Genomic DNA, 21,196 nt, shown 5'->3' on the forward strand with positions numbered 1-21,196 from the left:
GAAGGAGCATTATTGTTTCAAAAGTAGCACGATAAAATAGAAATATTCAAGTGAACTAGACCTATTAATACCTACAAAAGGTTAACTCGAGTAAATGTACCCCCATTTCTCCAGTGGTTACAGACGTCTGGTTAATATTAATGTGCCTTTCATCCAAAAATTTATTCCGCATTCTTGCCAGTGTCCAGCTTCTTCCATGGACTATCCTTTTATTTGTATACTGGCTTTTGGACAGAAAAAGAGGCACTAAACTTGAAAGAATTATAACAGTGTATACAGCGTATTTATCTGTTGTTGTTGTAGAGCCATAGTAACTGCGGTATTTGACCTTTCAGTTTTCCGTGAAACATGAAGGCACCATCGTCAAAGAAACTATTCCTAGACCACCGGTTGGATGAAACTGTTGGGTGCGTTCGTTTTCTCCTCCGTTTACAACTGATACGGGCGGCTTCTGAGAGACAGCTCATTACAAAATCAAGGCTTTTCCGAAACATTTTTTAATTTAAGGAATCTTTCATTTGACAATTCGTTGCTGGCTATGATGTATATACTGATTAGCTGTAAATATGTGTCTGCTGTATGTGGAGATATATTATTATATCATTACAATGTTTGGGGAGTCCATCATCTTCTTGGAGACATAGTAGGTTAGGTACATTTCTTTTCAAGTATACTTGGAAAAATAACTGCATGAAGGCATTGACATTTGGCACAGTGAACACTCATTGCTGCCTTTCTGTAATCTTGAGCCCCTCCTCCCAGTCAACGCTTTTATAAGCATGAACTCATTGACATTGCTGATGCAATGCAAACACAAACACCCTCAAATCTGAGAAAAAACAAGACACGCTTACATTTCTACAGGCAGTAAATAACAAAATATGCACAAAGGCATTGTTTATTTCATTAGTGGTTTATACAACATATTTTAAGTCAGCAGTTATCAACTGACTTTCTCATAATTTCATATATTTGTGTATAAAAAAAAAGTTTCCCTCAGCAGATAAAAGAGTTACTTTTCAAGAAAGGCTTGTTACCAAACAGCACCGTACAAATTATACAATTATATGCACATGATAATCTACAAGAATCAAACCTCATAATTTCAAATAAAGGTGTTTGAAGTACAGTAACACACATGAAAGCTGCAACAGATAACTACGGAATCATACAATGAACAGGATAAAGGTCATTGTTTGCAAAACGTAAAATCATAATGAAGTGACATGTTGACACAATAATTTACTTTTCCTCAAAACCACCATTTTTTCAGACGCCATGAATATTCTCATGTGCTGTTGTCACATCACCTCCAGTAGCAGCATTAGGTTGAAACACAGGCTTTGTCTTTGTTTTTTTAGGCGCCCAAACAAGAGAATAACCAGGTTTAACACGAGGAAGAGCAAGCTTCAGCTTCAACACCATTTGTGTGGTGTTGATGAAAGTACCATACAAGTTTTGGTCTGTGTTGTCCAAAACCATTTTCTGGTACATTATCTCACAACGGATTGCTTCCCGTTTCTCTTCTCTTGGTTTTCCATCAAACCGCAGCATCATTTTATCAACATCCTGCTGTGTCTTACATGGCCCTCCGTTTCTTTTCACTTTAGCTACGATGTAATCCCTATCATTGTTCTCCACCCGCTCTTCCTGTATTTTTTTTACTTTCTTCATTGGTGGACTGTCAGCATCATTTTGGCCACTTCTGGACAAATCCGAAGGTTCATCAGAGCTGCTGTCAGAGGAACCGGTTGGGTCATCTTCTTCCTGAAAGTTCTTCGGTGAAGAGCGTTTGGGGGACTTGTCAGATTTTTTCTTCCTGATAGTACTTTCTTCTGCAGTGCTGAAGGGATATTCCGCCATCAAGACGGAGAATGTGCAACTTTCCAGTTGTGAGATCAGATCTGGTAAAGGGATTTGACCAAACGTTCCTCCTGGCAGGAAATCCTTCAGGTGTTCTTCAGTGACAGCAGCAATCACCTTCACTATCCTTTTCAGGCAAGCTCTGATTAGGTCCCTATTGGTGTGCCACTGGCCACAGAAATGAAACACTCCATCAAAGGTTTTCTCCTGGGATGGGTACTGCAGAAAAACGTTTGTCTCCGCTTCAGGTTCCAGCAGTGCTGAAGGATCTTTGGACCAATCAAGGAACTTTTGGTACAGGAAGAGCATGTACTGGCTGAAGAGCGAGTAATCTCCGCTGCTATTCAGAAGCTGCCAGTAAGGACCGAGGACTTTGCAGTAAACAATGGCCAGGACACACACAAGGCTCTGAATCACAGAGTCATTAGCATCAGCAGCAACGCACTCCAGAATAATGTTTGTGTCGTTTGTCATTGCAAGCAAATCCGAAAAGAACAGAGCCGTCTCTTTGTGGTGGTGGATAAGACCCGCTGCAGCCTCAAAGTAGTTCTGGAATCGTTTTGACGGATTTACTGCAATCCTGGAGGGGTTTCTCTTTTCTTCGCAGAAAGCTACCCAGTGTTTCCTGTAGTTTTTTATGCCAGGTGTGGTTGTATTTAGGATATCACAAGCCATGTGGATGTAGCGTGAAGTGGCACTTTCAGATAAATTCACAAAGTTCTTGAATTTTGGAAGTCTGTCCCGGCCTAGTTTCTCTCCGGTCGATAGAATGATGTCTTTCTCAAAGGCCATGATCTGCTGCTCCACGGCATCTTGCAAGTCAACAAGGAAATTGGCATTGTAGTTTAAAAACACAACGGGGTAAACAAGTGAAAGGTCTTCACAAAGCGTATCAAGTTTTTTCTCAAACGCTGCCATGGCTGGATGCTCCTTGCACGTCAGAGCATACTGATTTTTGAGGAGATCTAAGCAAACTTGCTTGCATGCTTCGTTTTTCCCCCCGTACATTTTGGATAGCTTCTGGACAGACAGCATTGCAATGTCAAGCAGAGTCAGGGTATCTTGTTTGTTATCTGAAGTTTCTTCTCCACTGTTGGACTCATCCAAATCTTCATCACTGTCATCGTGTATAGAGGCTTCTTCTTTCACAATTAGTTTCTTTGCAACGTCAGACTCCTCTCCTTCCATGATTTCATATCGCTCGTATTCCTCCTTGATTACAACTTTTTCAACATTGATAGTGTCGTCTTTTCTCATGCGCTTCTTCACAGTCACTTTGGGCATTTTCTTCCGCACCAGTTCAAATGGACTTTGAAGCAGATTTTCCATTGCTGCATTCCTCCTGTGACTCCTTGTTTCATAATTGCGGTAATGCAGTTTTAACTTTTTTATCTTGGGTCTAAGGACTTTATGTGCCTTTTGAATATCCCCTTTCTTACAAAACTCAGGGTTGAAATTTCTAAGCCAAGTCACTAAAACAACTGGTGCAAGTTTCTCCCTGCTGACAAAGTTGCTCAACTCGAGAATCAGCCCGTTAGTGACTTCTATGGACTGTGCACGCTCACTAAAATCCCTGATTTCCAAAAGATGTTGCCGTTCAACTCCAATGCTGTCACATATTGGGCCAACAAAGTTAAAGTTGACTTCTGATTCCAGAAAGGTTTGCCTTGCATCATTGCCCAGACTCAATGTGGTTGCGATGCCTCTTTCCACCAAACAACGAAAGTCAGTTGACCAATGACTGGGGAAAATTTTCATGAGCCAAGATACGACGGCAATCCATGGAAAATTATTGTCCTCGACCATAAGTCCTACTTGAATTAAAAGTCTGTTCTTGCATGGTGCCCTTTTAAGCTCTAACCCTTCTCCTGATTGAGGACCAATGAAGTCTGCAACCAGCTTCCAATAGTACTCATCTCCTGAAAAACAGAGAAGTTGGCAAGTGAGCAGAAGAGTACAAAATCTGTGATTGTACTGAATTTTATTTATTTGCGCTTTCTGATAAATTCCAATTTGAATCCCTAATGATACAAACATTTCTGAAAAGTTGTAATGCTATAAAAATACAATAATTCCAGAACACTGTTCCCCAAGACTTGCAGTACATAGAAATGTTATCATAAAGTATCTTAATAACAATTGAACTACACATTGGGCTTACTCAGATTAAAAACATGATTAAAAGTTTCAGACTCACTCAGATTAGCTTCTGTTACTGCATCTTTACCACCAAGGGATACATCTTGGACATCCTCCATTGTGTGCAGTCTGAAAAGAGAGTCAAAGTTAATGAAAAAGTGGCAATCTTCAGCATGCTGAAGCATAACCACAAAAAGACGAAAGTGGATGTGTGTCAATGTGTAGCAATACTTGAAGTTTGGGTAAACAATTTTTCAGCTTCCCATATAGTCTGTGCTCCTGAATGAACAATAGCAAAAACCACACAGAAAAGTTTCACGCTTGCAGTGATGTCTGGAGAAAAAAGAAAAATGACTCCCCCTGGCAGTAGCATGCACAATAACACTATACAGAAGTTCTGCATAGTGTTGTCATTCCTTACCTTGCCTATACAAAAGACTAAGTTGTAAACATTTTTCAGCATTTCACTTTTACATTAATGCTACTGAATTGTATCTAAAGATTGTAATAGTTTTTAACAAAAAGTTAAATTGTTATGTTGTAGAGCGGTTTCCGAATCTAGATCTACACTCATCGATATAAAGTAGACAAAATATTAAACATCATAAATACAAATAATCACAGTAAAATAAACTTCGGCGTCTAACAATTAAGCATAGCCTATATCTTCGTGATGCGTTTTTAAAAGAACCCTTTACTTAAAAACATTAATACTCAACTTGCAATCCAGTGCTAATGATGTACTAGCTCTGCATGCTAATGTTAGCATTTTTGTGAGCAACTTGCTAGCGTTAGCAACAACTTTATATGCAGGACATATCAGGCATAATATACTGCATTAAATCTTGAATTACACCAGAGAAGAAGCCCTTTTTGCATAATATAGCGTTCCCAAGTAATTTCAAATGTAGAAGCATCAGTAAAATATGTTTTAAAGTATTAGTTCTTACCCAAAAACAACAACACCGTGCTTTACTGAACCTTACTCAGTACACAGCGTGAGGGAGTCAAAACGTGCCAATGATTGGATAGTTTTACAAAGGCGGGCTATAGTTGAGGTCTACCCAATCACAGGAGGGATGTGAAATGCATTGTGGGTACACTACTGAGGATGGAAGTAGCCGTTAGCCAGCGGTGTTGGTGAACCAGCAGCAGGTAATGCAAAAATTGCAAAGAAATGATATGGGTTTTTTTTCTGTTATGTGTGTGTTAATATCGTTTGTTGTCAACGCAGCAACACGGGTAGTTCCATCTTTCTGCTACATTATGTTGCACACTGACTCGTGAACTTCCTAGTTAGTTGCAACAGTAACATTAGCTCATTACATTATGAGCTAGTATGGTTAGTTTAGCTAGCTAACAAATCAACGTTGCAATGTGCTCTGATATGTAAATGCTCAGTAGGTATTTAGCACCATACAGAACGCTGGCGTTTATGTTTATATTTTATTATGGGACGGTCTTCTCGTTTATCACTTAGTAGAAAATCTGGCTTGTCTTCCGTTTACAAACAATCGAGGATACGCATGGACCTCTGATGTGGAAAACACATTGACACATTTATGAAATTAGTATTTTTGACGTTACATTTCCATGGATTCCTACAGTTTCCTGGATAAAAGTTGCAGCACGGGTTTAAAACAAGAGATACCTCTCACCTCACATAACTTCACTGGTCGATTTTACGAAACTCCCATAGTGTATTAATAATACAATAGTACAGATAGCCTACATGTACCGAGAGCAATGCAACATGATTGTAACCAAAAAGCATAACATAACAAACTTAATCGCCTTTATTTTTCCAAAAATGTGTACAAATACAAGGAATTTTACTCTTTGTTTATTTTTATTTTTTTGCATTTCTCTCAACCAGTGTTGGGAATAACCGTTATTTTTTCAGTAACGGGATAATCTAACGTATTAGTGTTTCCGTCGTTACAACGCCGTTATCATTACTGAACGTTACTATGAATTGATTGAATGAAACACCCGTAGCCTGTTGTCATCCGAGGCTTGGGGTGCGTTCACACAAACTGCCAGTGAGGAGACCGGGTGGGTTAACAACGAGATAAGCGATTATGATTGGCTAAGGCAGAGTCATGTTTCATGGTAGCCAATCGGAGCCAGTGTTTTTACACACAGGCCAGGACACGCGCGCCACACACGCACACAAACACCAAACAGATTCGAGGAAGCAGCAATCCGATGAAAAGTTGGCATTTTCAAGGTGGAGATATAAGCAGTACTTCAAATTCATGGAGGTCAAAGGCAAGAACGTGCTTGTAAAGTGTACATTATGTCCAGGAGGGAAGACTTTGTGGAAATCCGCTGTAAGCAACTCTAATTTAATGAAGCATCTCACAGCAACACACGCCTCTACAAAGCTAGTGGCCCAAAACACCAATACCTGCACCACGGATGATAGCTCGCCATCCAGTAGCTATGTACAAGTACCTGTCTGTTCTACTCATTTCAACTGACTTGTGAAAACTGCTGAAAAATCCAACTTTTTACAGTAACGTGCACAAAAATAGACACTGCATTTAAATTTCACTCTGTGGGAAGAATAAAGGGATTCGGATTCGGATTCAGTACAAGAACAACAAAGGTTAAGGTCAGAAAAAATGGTTTAATAACGGTATATATAAATATAAAAGCACCAATGACCAACACTAAAATAAAAGTGTTCTGTTGTAAATTAAACAAAACGTTCAACAGAGTAAACAGTGGAACACGGACTGAAGAGTAATTATTTACAATATGTGTGCTTGTCCATATACTGTATTTGTTCAAAGCATGTATGATTTATAAGACACTATAGGTAGGATTCTGCTGTATTGTACTATCCAATTTAGCTGACTTTGCCCTAAAAAAATGTGTCTGTCCTCTAACATTTAAAAAAACAACAACTCTTATTTAAGTCACACTATGACATTAAGCATCAGCTTTAAGTATTAAAAATGCTCTAGAACAAGTAAATCACTAGATATGATTGCAATCTTACAAGTTCATCTGCTGGATTCACATGTTCCCTATCCACTGCCTATCACATTCTTATCCACAATAAATCACCCACACAGATACAGACTAATCTTATTTTTGTTTTGTTTTCAGATGCTTATATGTTACTTCTCAGCCATCGGTGGTTATTTGAATGAAGCTTGTGATAAAGACTAATTATTAGTACACGATGGAAGCATCGGTTCCAACTCACAGTGAAAAAAGTGAAGACACTGCACCTAGCACATCAAAAACATCAGGTCAAGGAGAAGACGGACCGAAGCTAAAGAAGGCCTCTTTGAAGAGGACCACTGGTAAACCTACAAATGCAAAGGCAAAGAAGCGTAAAAAGGCCAGAGTCTCCCGGCCTGTCCCGCTTGGCTACACTGTGCATCAAGGGGAGGATATGCTTCTGGTCATATCCAGTTCCACTTCTCAATACAGCGGCTCCGCTTGGAGCCCCCCAAAGAAGGGAAGCAAAAAAAAGAAGCTGACTAAAGGAAAAGGAAAAGCTAATCTGATTAACAAAAAAAAGACAGTCCGTGCCAAACCTAAAGTGGCAAATATTCCTGTTGTTAAGGAAATAGTAGACACTAACCTGTTTGTGCCACAGAAAGCAACCGACCACAGATGGGGTCAGAGTCTCCCTGAGGAGGTGCTAGTCAGTATTTTTCAGATGGTGGTCGTCCAAGATGGCGCTATTCCATTTCTATGCAGGTAATAAACACATATTTGATGTAGCTTAGCTTAGTAACTACTTAAATATCTGGAATTTTAAGACGTCTCCTTTTAATTGGAAAGATATGAGATGATCATATGGCTTTTAGGAATGCCATCATTATTTACATGATTGTTGAAATGACAGATTATCACATAACTTAATATTTGATCCATTTAATGTACACAATTTCAGAGAGCTACATGTGAAATATCATTATAGGCCTGGACTTGCAATTGTGTTCAGCCACCAGTCTAAAATCCACATGTATTCAATCAAGTACCATAGGAAAAAATAAAACACCAAATGTTAATTGATTTGTTGCAAACAATGAAAAACATTTGCAGGACATTTCAGTTGGACTTTTTGATTGTAATGATGGACTAATGCTTTGCTAATGCTAATGAATAATTATTATATTGTTGCTGCTGGACAATTCTGTTCAATGTATTGGTGGCGATATGACAGTAGTCGCCATGTAAGGCATTTTCTGCATGTTCCGTTTATTAATACTGTTTATTTCAGACCAAACAAACTTTTCTTCTGTGGTTCTGGCTCAGGGTGGGACGAGTTTGTCGTTTGTGGAATGCTGCTGCCTCCAGTCCAGTCTTGTGGCGTAAAGTTACTGTGGGTCACTGCTGGATTGCTTCAGGGAAAACCCAGCTACCTAAAACTGAGATGAAGATTAAGGAGACTTTTGACTGGCTGGCACAGAACAGGTCTGTATTTTTAGTGACTATTAATTTAGTTTGTGCTTAAAGGTCTTGTATTTTTCGATATCGTAAAAAAAAAAGGAATCCTAATCAAATACAGTCCTTGTTCTTTAGATTCTCTCAGCTACGAAACTTCTCTCTCTGTCACTGGAAAAAGAATGTCACCTATGCAGTGGAGGTAATTCATCAACACTAGATATGTTTTTTATTTTACAAGCTTCTTACCTGAAAAGATTATTAAATAAACCAAGCAGATAGAAAATCAACCAGGCTTCTATTTTGTTGATTATTTAATTGTTTCTGTCACTTTTTATACAATACGTTACCTTGGGCACAGGAATATCATAGTGTGACATTTTAAAAACAAAATGTTAATTGTGAAAATAATCAGCAGATGCATCAATCATAAAAATCATTTTAAAGCATTTCTGTTACAAAATATTGTCAGTTAATTCATAGGTTGCCGTCGTTGCATGTTGTATTTACCATGTGTTTTCTGCTTATTTTTTGTTCAAATGAAGGTTGTGTCGCAGTTTTGCCCCAACCTCCTCTCCCTCAAGATCTCCTCCTGTACAGGCCTGGCAGCGGCAGCCTTCCACAGCCTTGGTCTGCATAGCCGGTCTCTGCAGTGCATCGATCTGCAGTACACAGAGGTATGTCCAAAACCAGCTCAGTTGTTGTATTAGCTTCACTGTAAAAAGGACATGTTGTTGGTGGTAAATGCATCCTAGAATGTTTTGGATGTTGTCACCTTTAAAGGTACCATTAACCCCATAATCACGAGTGTTTTGCTGAGTTGCAATGTTGAAATATCGGCATTTGATATCTTTCTTATACTGGAACAAGATGGCACTTGGCACAAATAAAAACATTTAAAACAGTGGCGGCTGGTCAATAGAAAAGCTCAGAAAAGCGCCCCAGCAAGGGCAGTAGCCAACCAATCGCTGACCTTTGCTACCTGAAAGCTAAGCAAGCAAAAGAGAAATTCAGCCAATAAGCATCCTCTGGTCTGACAGCCACAGGGCGGCAGATTCAGCACTCATGGCAGTCTGTGCGTGTGAATACTATGAGGTAACATAACAGTATTTCTTGAAGATGGCTGCTTGTGCAACTACTTCTGGACTTCGGTCCCAGTTCATACTGCATAAAATATGCCCAGAACAATGTGTTTGGAAGTTTTCCTTCATAGCAAACCATACTGAAGATTATGGAGGTATCCCACACTACTCACACAGTATACTTATAGCAACTATTTCTGTGATAATACACACAAGAATTCCAGATGTCATGACCTGGTATATAAAGATTTAACAGGCCAGTCAAACTTTGTCATAGGTTTACCAAATGAGTCACCTTCAATACTGCTGTACAGTCTTGTGCTAAACAGAACAATGCCTGGTTTAGTTTGAATGCAACTTTAGACAGTTCTGATTGTGTACTTACAGGACAGAAGGAGGTATGGAAAAAAACAGGTCTTCAAATTATGTATAATATTTGTCAAATTACTAATTACCACCACCTGCTTGGTTTTGCATTTCTGAATAAAACTTGTTTTTGTAGTTTCAGGTTGAGGGGCTCCTGGAGTATCTTGAAAATCATGGGAGCCAGATCAAGCAGATTCTGTTCACTCATGGAATAAAGAATGACAGACTTCTGGCTGCCATCACCGTAGGTCACACCTAGCTCTCCAGCTATGTTTCTTTAGTGTATGCAATATACATAGCCCCTATGCCACGAAGAATAGATACACTTGTTACACTCAACATATTGCATTGTTATTTCAGAAGGGGAGCTGTCCTGATTTGGAGTTGTTGGAGGTCAACACAAAGCTAGACAGTAAAGATTGTGAACTTCCTGTTTTCATCCACGCACTACAGATGGCATGTCCTAAACTCAAGGTAGGAAAATAACCTAATATTTCTGCTTGCTATGCCAATGAGATCTTTATTTTGACCAAATGCAACTGAGTTTTGATAATAATCTACCCTTAGCTAAGCCGTTCCCCCCACTGCTACACTTTCCAGCTGATTAGCAGAAATATCACAGTGAAAAACACATTATGATGAAGATAGAAGCTAACATAATAGCCTACTGATCAACAGGTAACTTGAATGAAAGTGAACCCTTACATTACCAATCAAGACCGAAAATAAAAGGAATTCCTATATAACAGGGTAGCTTTTTATTTACTGTTCAAAATTCAAAGCAGCATGTTTATTTATTTAGCATCACTATAACATGAGAGAGAAAGGTAGAGAAAGGCCCTGATCATAAAGAATACAATTTGCAGCTCTCCTGTACACATTAATTGTAATGCTTTTAAAGATAAAAAAATTAATCAATTAGGTTATCCACAGAAAACTAAATGTTTTGTTTGCTGATTCATTATTTTGGTTATTTTGTCATGCAAAAATGTCAAACTACAGCCTGTTCCAGCTTTTACAACGTGAGAAGTTAATGTTTTACTTTGTCGTATATTACTATAAACTGAATCTCTGGGTTTTGGACTGCTGGTCAGACAATATGTAAATGTTTACTATTTAATGACATTTTAAAATCAACATGATTTATGGAAGAAATAATTGGTTGATTAATCCTGAGTTCATTTCTAAGTTTTAGCCGCTTGTTAGCGATACATTTTTCCCTCTCCATGCTACCTGCCACTGAACAATAAATGAGTATACCATTTGTGTTTACAGTGTTTACCCATGAAACATGCACTTCTATTGTGATTCCTATCAGACCTTCCGGATGCTGAATGTGAGACCCCTGCATAAGACGATGCGTAATAGTGCAGATTCATCATTAGGCTTCCCGTTACTGGAAGAGCTGTGTATCGCTACCACCTCTTTTTCCTACATGACTGACAAAGATTTGTGGGACATCCTGTTTGGCTCCACCAGGCTGCGGGTGCTGGACCTGCGAGGCTGTTCACGAATCACACCATCCGGTCTCTCATCACTACCCTGTCTTGGTACGCCAAACTCATGTGATACATACAGTATCTCACAAAAGTGTGCAAGAGTACACCCCTCACATTTTTGTAAATATGTTATTATATCTTTTCATGGGACAACACTGAAGATATGTCACTTTGATACAATGTAAAGTAGTCAGTGTACAGCTTGTAAAACAGTGTACATATGCTGTGCCCTCAAAATAACTCAACACACAGCCATTAATGTCTAAACTGCTGGCAACAAAAGTGAGTACACCCCTAAGCGAAAATGGCCAAATTGTGCCCAATAAGCCATTTTCCCTCCCCGGTGTCATGTGACTCGTTAGTGTTACAAGGTCTCAGGTGTGTTAAATGTGGTGTTATCGCTCTTACACTCTCTCATACTGGTCACTGGAAGTTCAACATGGCACCTCATGGCAAAGAACTCTGAGGATCTGAAAAAAAGAGTTGTTGCTCTACATGAAGATGGCTTAGGCTATAAGATTACCAACACCCTGAAACTGAGCTGCGGCACGGTGGCCAAGACCATACAGCGGTTTAACAGGACAGGTTCCACTCAGAACAGGCCTCGCCATGGTCCACCAAAGTTCAAAAGTTCAAAGGTTGTATTTGTCATATGCACAGCAGATACAGCGTATATGTTGGCAATGAAGATCTTATATCCCATGCTCCTCCAACAACTCAACATACATGGTGCAAATAAGATAAATAAAATAGTGCAAAAATTAGACAAAGTATATACAATAACAACAATAAGGATGTAAAGATGTAAAATATATACATATGTAGAATACATTGAAAGTATTTAAATACATTGTACAGTAATTTAAATACTTTACACTGTTGTATGAGGAGGTATAGACAGATGCATATATTACGTATAAACAGATATTTATGGCAGAGGTGTATAATAAATAGATATGTGTACTATAAACATGTGAGTAGACATTCACAGAGCTCAGGAGTTCATCAGTCTTATAGCCTGTGGTATGAAACTGTCCCTGAGTCTGGTGGTCTTGGCCCGGATGCTGCGGTACCGTCTGCCAGACAGCAGCAGACAGAACAGATTGTTGCTGGGGGGATGGGGGTCCTTTAATATCCTACCGGCCTTCTTCCTACACCGCTGGGTGTAGAGGTCCTCCATGGATGGAAGCTCCGTCCTGGTGATGTGCTGAGCAGTTTTCACCACCCTCTGTAGAGTCTTACGGTTGAGGGCGGGTGCAACTGCCATACCAGGCGGTGATGCAGTGTTGAGGGTCAAGGTGGAGGGTGTGATGTTCCCCATCTGCACTGCCTTGGATCTGTCAGGAAGCTCAGGATCCAGTCACAGAGGGCGCTGTTGAGCCCGAGGTCCCTGAGCTTAATGATGAGCTTGGAGGGCACAATGGTGTTGAATGCTGAACTGTAGTCAATGAACAGCCTTCTCACATAAGTGTTCCTCTGGTCCAGGTGGGAGAGGGCAGTGTGGAGGGTGAGGGAGATGGCATCATCCGTGGACCTGTTTGCCCTGTAGGCAAACTGCAGGGGGTCCAGTGAGTCAGGGAGGGAGGAGGTGGTAAAAGTTTTGACTAACCACTCAAAGCAATTCATGATGATGGAGGAGAGTGCAACTGGGCAGTAGTCATTGAGGCAGATGGGTTTTGTCTTTTTGGGACAGGGACAATAATGGACTCTTTAAAACATGTGGGGACTACAGACTGGAGCAGTGACCTATTGAAAATGTCTGTGAACAAATCTGCCAGCTGAACTGCACACACCTTGAGAGCATGGCCAGGGATGCCATCAGGTCCAGGAGCCCTGTGTGTGTTGATCCTTTTCAGAGATCTACACACATCTGCACTGGTTAAAACCAGTGAGCAGGGATCCTGGGCCTTCTGTGCCTCCACAGCCAGGGGCCTCTGAAAGCGTGCATAAAATGTGCTCAGTTCATCTGGGAGAGATGCAGACAATCTGTTATTGTTTTAGTCCAGACCACATGTTTCTGGCATTGGAGCCCTTGTAGTTAGACTCCACCTTGTCCCTGTATTGTCTTTTCGCACTGCTAATAGCTCTCCGGAGTGCATACCTGGAATTCCTGTACTCATCCAAATCACCGCCGCTGTGCGCGATGGCCCGTGCTTTAAGTTTAGCTCGGACCTCGCCGTTTATCCAGGGCTTCTCATCTGGGAATGTCCGTACAGTAATCCGCGGCACGACGTCATCGATGCATTTGCCGATGTAGCAAATGACTGCGTCAGTGTGTGTGTTTATTTCGTCCTCCTCTAACACACACCACTCCGTGATGCCAAAGCAGTGGCGGAGAGCAGTCAGAGTGCCCCGACCAACGCTGCACTGTCCTCGTCACAGGTCGGTCCCTCTTCAGTCTCTGCCGGTAAACGGGGAGCAGAAGAAGAGATATGTGGTCTGACTTGCCGAAGGGGGGGCGGGGGAGGGCTTTATATCCATGCCGGAAAGGAGTGTAAACATGGTCCAGTGTATTTCCACCGCGCGTGGGGCAGCTGACGTGCTGATAGTATTTCGGCAGGACTTTCTTCATGTTGGCTCTGTTAAAATCCCCGGCCACAATAAATGCGGCCTCTGGCCGAGAAGTCTCTGTCCTGTCGATAATCCCATACAGCTCCTCCAGCGCTGTGGTGTTGTCAGCATGCGGCGGAACATACACTGCTGTTAGAACAACCGATGTGAACTCCCTCGGCAGATAAAAAGGCCGGCATCCGATCATGATGTGCTCTAGGCTGGGAGAACAGTCCGAAGAAATGATCTCCACATCTGAGCACCACTTGTTGTTAATCATTGCACACACCTCCTCCCTTGCTCTTCCCTGAGTTTATTGTCCGGTCCTGGCGATGAATGGAGAATCCGTGTGGAGCAATGGCGGCGTCCGGTATTGAGGGGTCGAGCCAAGTCTCCGAGAAAACCAAAACATTACAGGTCTTAATGTCCCGTTGAAATGCCATCCTGCTACCAAAGAAGTTGAGTGCACATGCTCAGCGTCATATCCAGAGGTTGTCTCTTGAAAATAGACATATGACTGCTGCCAGCATTGCTGCAGAGGTTAAAGGGGTGGGGGGTCAGTCTGTCAGTGCTCAGACCATATGCCGCACACTGTATCAAATTGGTCTGCATGGCTGTCGTCCCAGAAAGAAGCCTCTTCTAAAAATGATGCACAAGAAAGCCCGCAAACAGTTTGCTGAAGACAAGCAGACTAAGGACATGGATTACTGGAACCATGTCCTATGGTCTGATGAGACCAAGATAAACTTGTTTGTAAATGTAAGGATGGCGGCGCGAGCAGTCGCAGCAACCCCTCTCGGTCCCGAAAAAACAGTGTTTTCGTCGGTTTCGTCTAGTATGTCAAGTTTGTCGCTGTGTTCGTCATGTCTGAGCGACTTATATCGGAAAGTACAACAATACAGCCGTGAGTTTCTTCTTGGAAAAAGTACAACTTTCTTCAATTTGGAAGCCAAACTCTCCGTGGAACTCGGCAGCCTGGGACTACTGCTCCCCCTATTGTGCTGACCCCCATCCGGAAAGGAGACGCCGCAAGCGCTGTGAGAGGAAACAGAAGAGGGGGAAGCGTGGAGGTATTCGGGCTATGCTAGCGGCTAGCCCACACAAGCCGGCAATTCCAACACTACTCATGGCAAATGTCCGTTCACTGGACAACAAGATGGAAAACATACGGTTAACTTACAAAAACCCGGCGTGAGGTAAGGGACTGCTGTGCTTACGTGTTGACGGAAACATGGCTCCACAACAACATCCCGGACTCCGCTATTGAACTAGACAAGCTAACATGCTACCGAGCAGACAGAAACATAGTTAGCGGGGGGAAGACCCGCGGCGGCGGTGTGTGTGTTTACATCACTGATGCTTGGTGTTGAGATGCTATTGTTGTTAACCAACACTGTTCCCCGCTGGTGGAGTTTATGGTTCTAAGGTGCCGTCCTTTTTACCTGCCGAGGGAGTTTTCCGCCATTCTACTGGTGGCAGTTTATATCCTTCCGAGCCCCAACAACAAGGACGGAGAGGAGGCACTCAGTGAACTTTACAAAGCCATCAGTGAGCAACAGACAGCACACCCAGACGGCCTTCTCATCGCAGCTGGAGACTTCCATTGGCCTCTCTGACCACCTCGCTGTCCTGCTGAAACCGGCCTACAGAGCAAGGGTAAAGGTTACCAAGCTGGTTTCAAAACAGGTACGGGTGTGGACAGAGGACAGTACTGCTGCACGTCAAGACTGCTTTGCTACTTACAATCATCACATTAACATACAAGAATACACAGAGACAGTCACAGGCTACATCACCAAGTGCATTGATTATGTAACTACCACCAGAGCCATCACCATCTGAGCCAACCAGAAGCCATGGCTGACAGGGGAGGTCCGCACGCTGCTCAAGGCCCGCAACACCGCCTTAAGAGCCGGAGACCCAGCTGGGCTGAGAGCAGCCAGGGCTGACCTGTGCCGTGACATCAGGAAAGCTAAACGTCTGTACACCAGGAAAATCACAGCACATTTCAAAGACAGCAGGGACTCACGGAGCGTGTGGCAGGGTATTAGGACCATAACGGACTACAAACTACTGCCGCAGACCTGTGACAGTCACACCTCCCAGCTCAACAACCTCAACGGCTTCTTTGCGCGCTTCGAAGCACAGAACAACACCACCCCCCCCCACCGACGACCAGGCTCTGTGTCTGTCCCCAGCCAGTGTGAGGAGCACCTTAATACCCGCAAGGCTGCGGGACCTGACAACATCCCTGGTCGAGTGCTGAGGGACTGCGCAGAGGAGCTCACGGATGTCCTCACAGACATCTTTAACACCTCCCTGAGCCAGGCTGTTGTTCCAACGTGCTTCAAGGAAACCACCATCATTCCTGTGCCGAAGAAGTCATCTCCAGCATGCTTCAACGACTACCGCCCCGTAGCACTGACCTCGACCATCATGAAGTGCTTCGAAAGGCTGGTCATGAAGCAGACCAAATCCACTCTTCCTCCCTCCCTGGACCCATTTCAGTTTGCCTACCGAGCTTAACAGTCCACAGAGGATGCAATCACCTCTGCTCTACACCCAGCCCTCACCCTCCTGGACACTAAGAACTCCTACGTCAGATTGCTATTCATAGACTTCAGCTCAGCATTCAACACCATCATCCCCCTGCAGCTTGTGCGTAAACTTACAGACCTGGGCCTCAGCCCCTCTCTTTGCAACTGGTTGCTGGACTTCATCACAGAGAGACCACAAGCTGTCTGGGTCATCAACAACACATCAAACACACTAACACTGAGCACGGGGGCCTCCCAAGGCTGCGTGCTCAGCCCCCTTCTCTTCACCCTGCTGACCCATGCCTGCAAACCCAGCTACAGCTCCAACCACATCGTGAAGTTCGCTGACGACACCACCGTGGTGGGTCTCATCAGCCACAACGATGAGACTAACTACAGGAAGGAAGTGAACCAGCTGGCCCGTTGGTGCCAAAATAACAACCAATGTGGGGAAAACAAAGGAGATTGTTGTTGACTTCAGGAGAACCCACTCCCAACCCCCCCTCCCTCTGAACATCAATGGTGCTGCTGTGGAGCAGGTGAGCAGCACCAAATTCCTGGGTGTGACCATAACAGACGACATCACCTGGAACAACAACACCACTGCACTGGCAAAGAAGGCCCAGCAACGCCTCTACTTCATCAGGAAGCTCAAGCGAGCACTTTCTTTTACTTTTGATTTGGTTCGGATGGTGTCAAGTGTGTGTGGCGGCAACCAGGCGAGGAGTACGAAGACAAGTGTGTCTTGCCTACAGTCAAGCATGGTGGTGGGAGTGTCATGGTTTGGGGCAGCATGAGTGCTGCCACCTGTGGGGAGCTACAGTTCATTGAGGGAACCATGAATGCCAACATGTACTGTGACATACTGAAGCAGAGCATGATCCCATCCCTTCGGAAACTGTGCCGCAACATGATAAGGACCCCAAACACACCTCCAATATGACCTCTGCCTTGCTAAAGAAACTGAGGGTAAAGGTGATGGACTGGCCAAGCATGTCTCCAGACCTAAACCCTATTGAGCATCTGTGGGGCATCCTAATGGAAGGTGGAGGAGCGCAAGGTCTCTAACATCCACCAGCTCCGTGATGTCGTCATGGAGGAGTGGAAGAGGATTCCAGTGGCAACCTGTGAAGCTCTATGCCCAAGAGAGTTAAGGCAGTTCTGGAAAATAATGGTGGCTGTGTGTTCAGTTATTTTGAGGGCACAGCAAATTTACACTGTTATACAAGCTGTACACTGACTACTTTACATTGTATCAAAGTGTCATATCTTCAGTGTTGTCCCATGAAAAGATACAATAACATATTTACAAAAATGTGAGGGGTGTAATCACTTTTGTACATACATATTTAGTTTTTTGGTTGATTTGTTATTAGTAAGAACTTAAAGAGGACATAGTAGGCTCATTTTCAGGTTCGTATTTGTATTTAGTGCCTCTACTGGGACATGTCTCCATGCTTTAATGTTCAGAAAGCTCTTTATGTTTCTCATACTGCCTGTGCTGCAGCACCTCTTTTCACCCTCTGTCTGAAACCAGAGCCCAGTCTGTTCTGATTGGTTAGCTGGCCGGTTCTGTTGTGATTGGTTAACCGTTAGTGATGTCCCCCCTCTTAGCCTATCCAGTACAATGTGTAAGAGCTCTAGCCAATAGAAGCGCGGTTGTCACATAGTGATGTCATGATGTTATGGAAGTAAACAAGACCAACAGAGTGGTTTCAGGCAGGGGGGGAGTGTGTGGGAGAGAAACTCCCTCTGGAGGGAACTTTAGGATTTTAACCTTTGCAGATCATTGACATGCACAACAACTCACACACTACAGGAAAGGGCAAACTCCAAAAGCTTTAAGAAAAATGTATAATGGCACCTACTTATAAAAAGGCTGTTCTTTTCATATGTAATCCACAATGACCTGAACCTTTATTGATGGGATGAAGTACTTGTGATTGCCCCATTTTTGTACTTATCTTTAAGCACATTTACAAAGGAATAATGATTATATTTAATCACATAAAATAGCCAGCTGTGTTCATAATATCAGATCTGAGTGTCATTAAAAACCCAATTTATTCATTAATGCTCCTTTTTATTGTGCTGTGATTTGGCAGAACTGGAGTGTCTGTTCTGGGGACAGTATTTCAGCAGCAATGTTGGGATAGCATCGCCGAAAAAGGAGCTTCATATGGTCACCCAGAAATGGAGTCGAACACTGCAACAGCTGGACATTGCCAATCAGCTCTTCTCCGAGGATGACCTAGAGATCGCCATGAGTCACCTTGCTCAGGCCACAGAGTCAAATACTCTGCATTCACTAAACCTGAGTGGGACCAGGATCACACCACCTGCCCTCAGGTAGTTAATGTATAGTTTTCCTTTTCAATTAATCAAATAAACTTTGAACAAGTACTTTTAAGAGACAATCATCAGAGCTGATCATGACTCAATCATGACATGTGTAAATCTTGAGTATTGCTGATTTAGCATTGTCATTATATATCCAAGGATTTCAGAAGAATAAAGTGGTCTCTTTGCTGTATTCTGCAGGCCAGTCATCGGCCAAACGACGGCTCTTAGCTACCTCAACCTTTCATCCTGCCGCTATCTTCCAAGAGGAATGAAGAGAATTTACCGTGGCCAAGAAGACATTCGCCAGCTGCTGGACAAATTGTAGTGGCTTGTGGTATTTAATCGGGTTTCAAAAATCACACACCGAAGGCTTATTTCAATGTCTTAAAAACAAACTGCCTTGTGGATTGTGTTTTTAGCAATGTGAATATTTTTCACAGAGGGGTTTGTATTTTGTTTTATAAGTATGATAAAGAAGAATAACAAAAAAATGTTGCTGCTGTATTTCTTGTTCTGTTTTTAAGGGTACTACTGTCAGTTACTCAAAGGTAAAAGCACAGTTTTCATGTCAGCTTAAGCAATAACATGTATGATTAAACGACAGAAACACTCAGCTGTGTTGAATCAGATTTCTTGTAATTTTGCCTCTTTGTAAGAAAAAAATACGTTTAAAATATGTATGTCAAAATAATACCAGACAGATGTTGTCAATTACTATTTGAAAAAAACCAAAAACATTTATCATGTCATTATAAAGTTTGTAATACTGTCCTTCCACTAGAGGGTGCTGCACTTTTAAGCTTAATTTGAAGCATGACCAAATGCGTTCTTACTGCAGTCACACATTTGTCTCGGATATACATTTAAGTGTTTCCAATTGAGAGACATATTTCACAGTCCTGTTTGAAATAAAACACGTGTTTTTCATTTTATTTGCTTTATTGTAGTTAAACACAAAGTATTATGGGTAATTTTAAGAGTTGTCCAACACATGACGACTCTTCAACCAGGAACATTTTTTACAGTCTGTTGATCTATACACACCAAGTTCCAAAAATGTCAAGATGTTTTGACAATATACTTTAACGGAAGACCAAATATAGTATTTCAGTTGGCCACACAATGAAACAATTTGAACAAAAAATATTTTCCAATAATACAAAAAGAGCAGGGCTGGCTTCAGTTGAAATGAAATTAAATGAAAACATAACTAAGTCTAGGCTAGGCAGAGGCATAACCCCATCTACCCACATAAAAAACAAACACACTAATACAATTCATAATTCCCACATGTCCAATCCAAATTGAATTATAAAGCACTTTAAAACTTTCACACCATACTGCTGTACAGAGAAATACAAAATCCCACAGCATAATAACCTGAACAACACTAAAAAAGGATTTTTCTTCACAGCGGCATCCGTTAATGCAGTCAACAAAGATGCAAAAACAATATATGCTGTATTGTAAGTGTTTACTCAAGCAAGATCTGTATGTATGATTTTTCAGTTATTAGAAGGATCAAAAAAGTGAAAAGAAGCTTGTGCATGAATAGCTCTGTGCTCTTCAAAAATTCCATCTTCATAATCTTTTTAACTGAACCGCTTAGATTTGATCTATTTAGACCTTGTTTCTGACTGACTGATTGTTTATGGATAGCGTGAGTTTCTATGAACGATGTAGTAAGTGCCTTTTTAGGTTGATGATATCAGTTTATTTCTTTTGTTTAGGAATCATAAAAAATGTTGATCTAATTGTAATTTGGTTTTTGTGCATATTTTCCAAACAAATAAAATCTTATCAACATTCATTTAATGAATCTTACAACTCACACTGAAGTTTGATGTTTGTCAGGCCTTGTGTCATATAGACATTATTATCAGTTTTTATGACTTAGTTTGTTATGTACTAATTGGTTCAAAACGAATCTTACAATGTTTTGGTTAACAAGAAAGTCAATTAGGTCTTACGGCCTTGATTTTTCATGCAAACATTCAATAAGAGAAGCTTCGTTTATGGGTATGAACCTAGTTGCTTAAGACAAATATCCAATAAACCTTTTTTTTCATAATTCGTCTGAATTAGGTACCGAAACTAACCTCACTGAAAACTTCTATTCTGCAGTGAACATTAATTGAACGTATTATATGAAGATGTGTAGTCAACAGTATTTTTATTAGTTTTTGTAGTGAGATGTGTTACGTTATGGTTTGTGCAGGCACTAATTGCAGTTTTGGTTAAGCGAATTTCTGTCATTTCAATGTTTGTTTTCAACTTGGACAAGCACTTTTCGAGTTATGAGTTATCCGGGACACTTTGCTGATTTTCTTGTTTTGTTTTTTAGAGCTGCTAAAAATTCTTTATATTCTTTTCACTGTAATAGAGGAAGGACTGTGACCTCAAAATG

General features: G+C 41.7%; 2 protein-coding genes and 1 long non-coding RNA gene across 4 annotated transcripts in view; 1 reads left to right on the forward strand and 2 right to left on the reverse strand.

Annotated features, from left to right (window-relative positions):
* Nucleotides 1-863: 863 nt before the first annotated feature.
* LOC134875333 (uncharacterized) lies at nucleotides 864-5,036 on the reverse strand. The gene is made up of 3 exons (XM_063899876.1): nucleotides 4,953-5,036; nucleotides 4,061-4,131; nucleotides 864-3,782 (listed from the first exon to the last, which is right to left on the reverse strand). The coding sequence occupies exons 2-3, from the start codon at nucleotides 4,119-4,121 to the stop codon at nucleotides 1,270-1,272; spliced, it is 2,574 nt and encodes an 857-aa protein (XP_063755946.1). The 5' UTR covers nucleotides 4,122-4,131; nucleotides 4,953-5,036; the 3' UTR covers nucleotides 864-1,269.
* Nucleotides 5,026-19,698, forward strand: fbxl6 (F-box and leucine-rich repeat protein 6). Its single transcript, XM_063899877.1, has 10 exons — nucleotides 5,026-5,157; nucleotides 7,120-7,722; nucleotides 8,284-8,442; nucleotides 8,551-8,614; nucleotides 8,958-9,089; nucleotides 9,997-10,104; nucleotides 10,221-10,334; nucleotides 11,179-11,410; nucleotides 18,552-18,795; nucleotides 18,988-19,698. Exons 2-10 carry the CDS (start codon nucleotides 7,196-7,198, stop codon nucleotides 19,112-19,114), a joined length of 1,707 nt encoding a protein of 568 aa, XP_063755947.1. The 5' UTR covers nucleotides 5,026-5,157; nucleotides 7,120-7,195; the 3' UTR covers nucleotides 19,115-19,698.
* The window catches only part of LOC134875339 (uncharacterized), a 30,767-nt gene continuing 17,267 nt past the window's right edge, over nucleotides 7,697-21,196 (reverse strand). Inside the window, exons 1-3 of one of the 2 annotated variants that reach the window (XR_010167183.1) lie at nucleotides 11,768-13,216; nucleotides 8,923-9,074; nucleotides 7,697-8,396 (exon numbers count right to left, since the gene is read on the reverse strand). This is a non-coding gene — a long non-coding RNA (uncharacterized LOC134875339). Of the gene's footprint in view, nucleotides 8,397-8,922; nucleotides 9,075-11,767; nucleotides 13,217-21,196 lie in introns of those variants that run through there. The other variant, XR_010167184.1, reaches the window with a different exon arrangement.

This window comes from Eleginops maclovinus, chromosome 13 (assembly GCF_036324505.1).
Source record: "Eleginops maclovinus isolate JMC-PN-2008 ecotype Puerto Natales chromosome 13, JC_Emac_rtc_rv5, whole genome shotgun sequence".
Taxonomy (NCBI): Eukaryota; Metazoa; Chordata; class Actinopteri; order Perciformes; family Eleginopidae; genus Eleginops; species Eleginops maclovinus.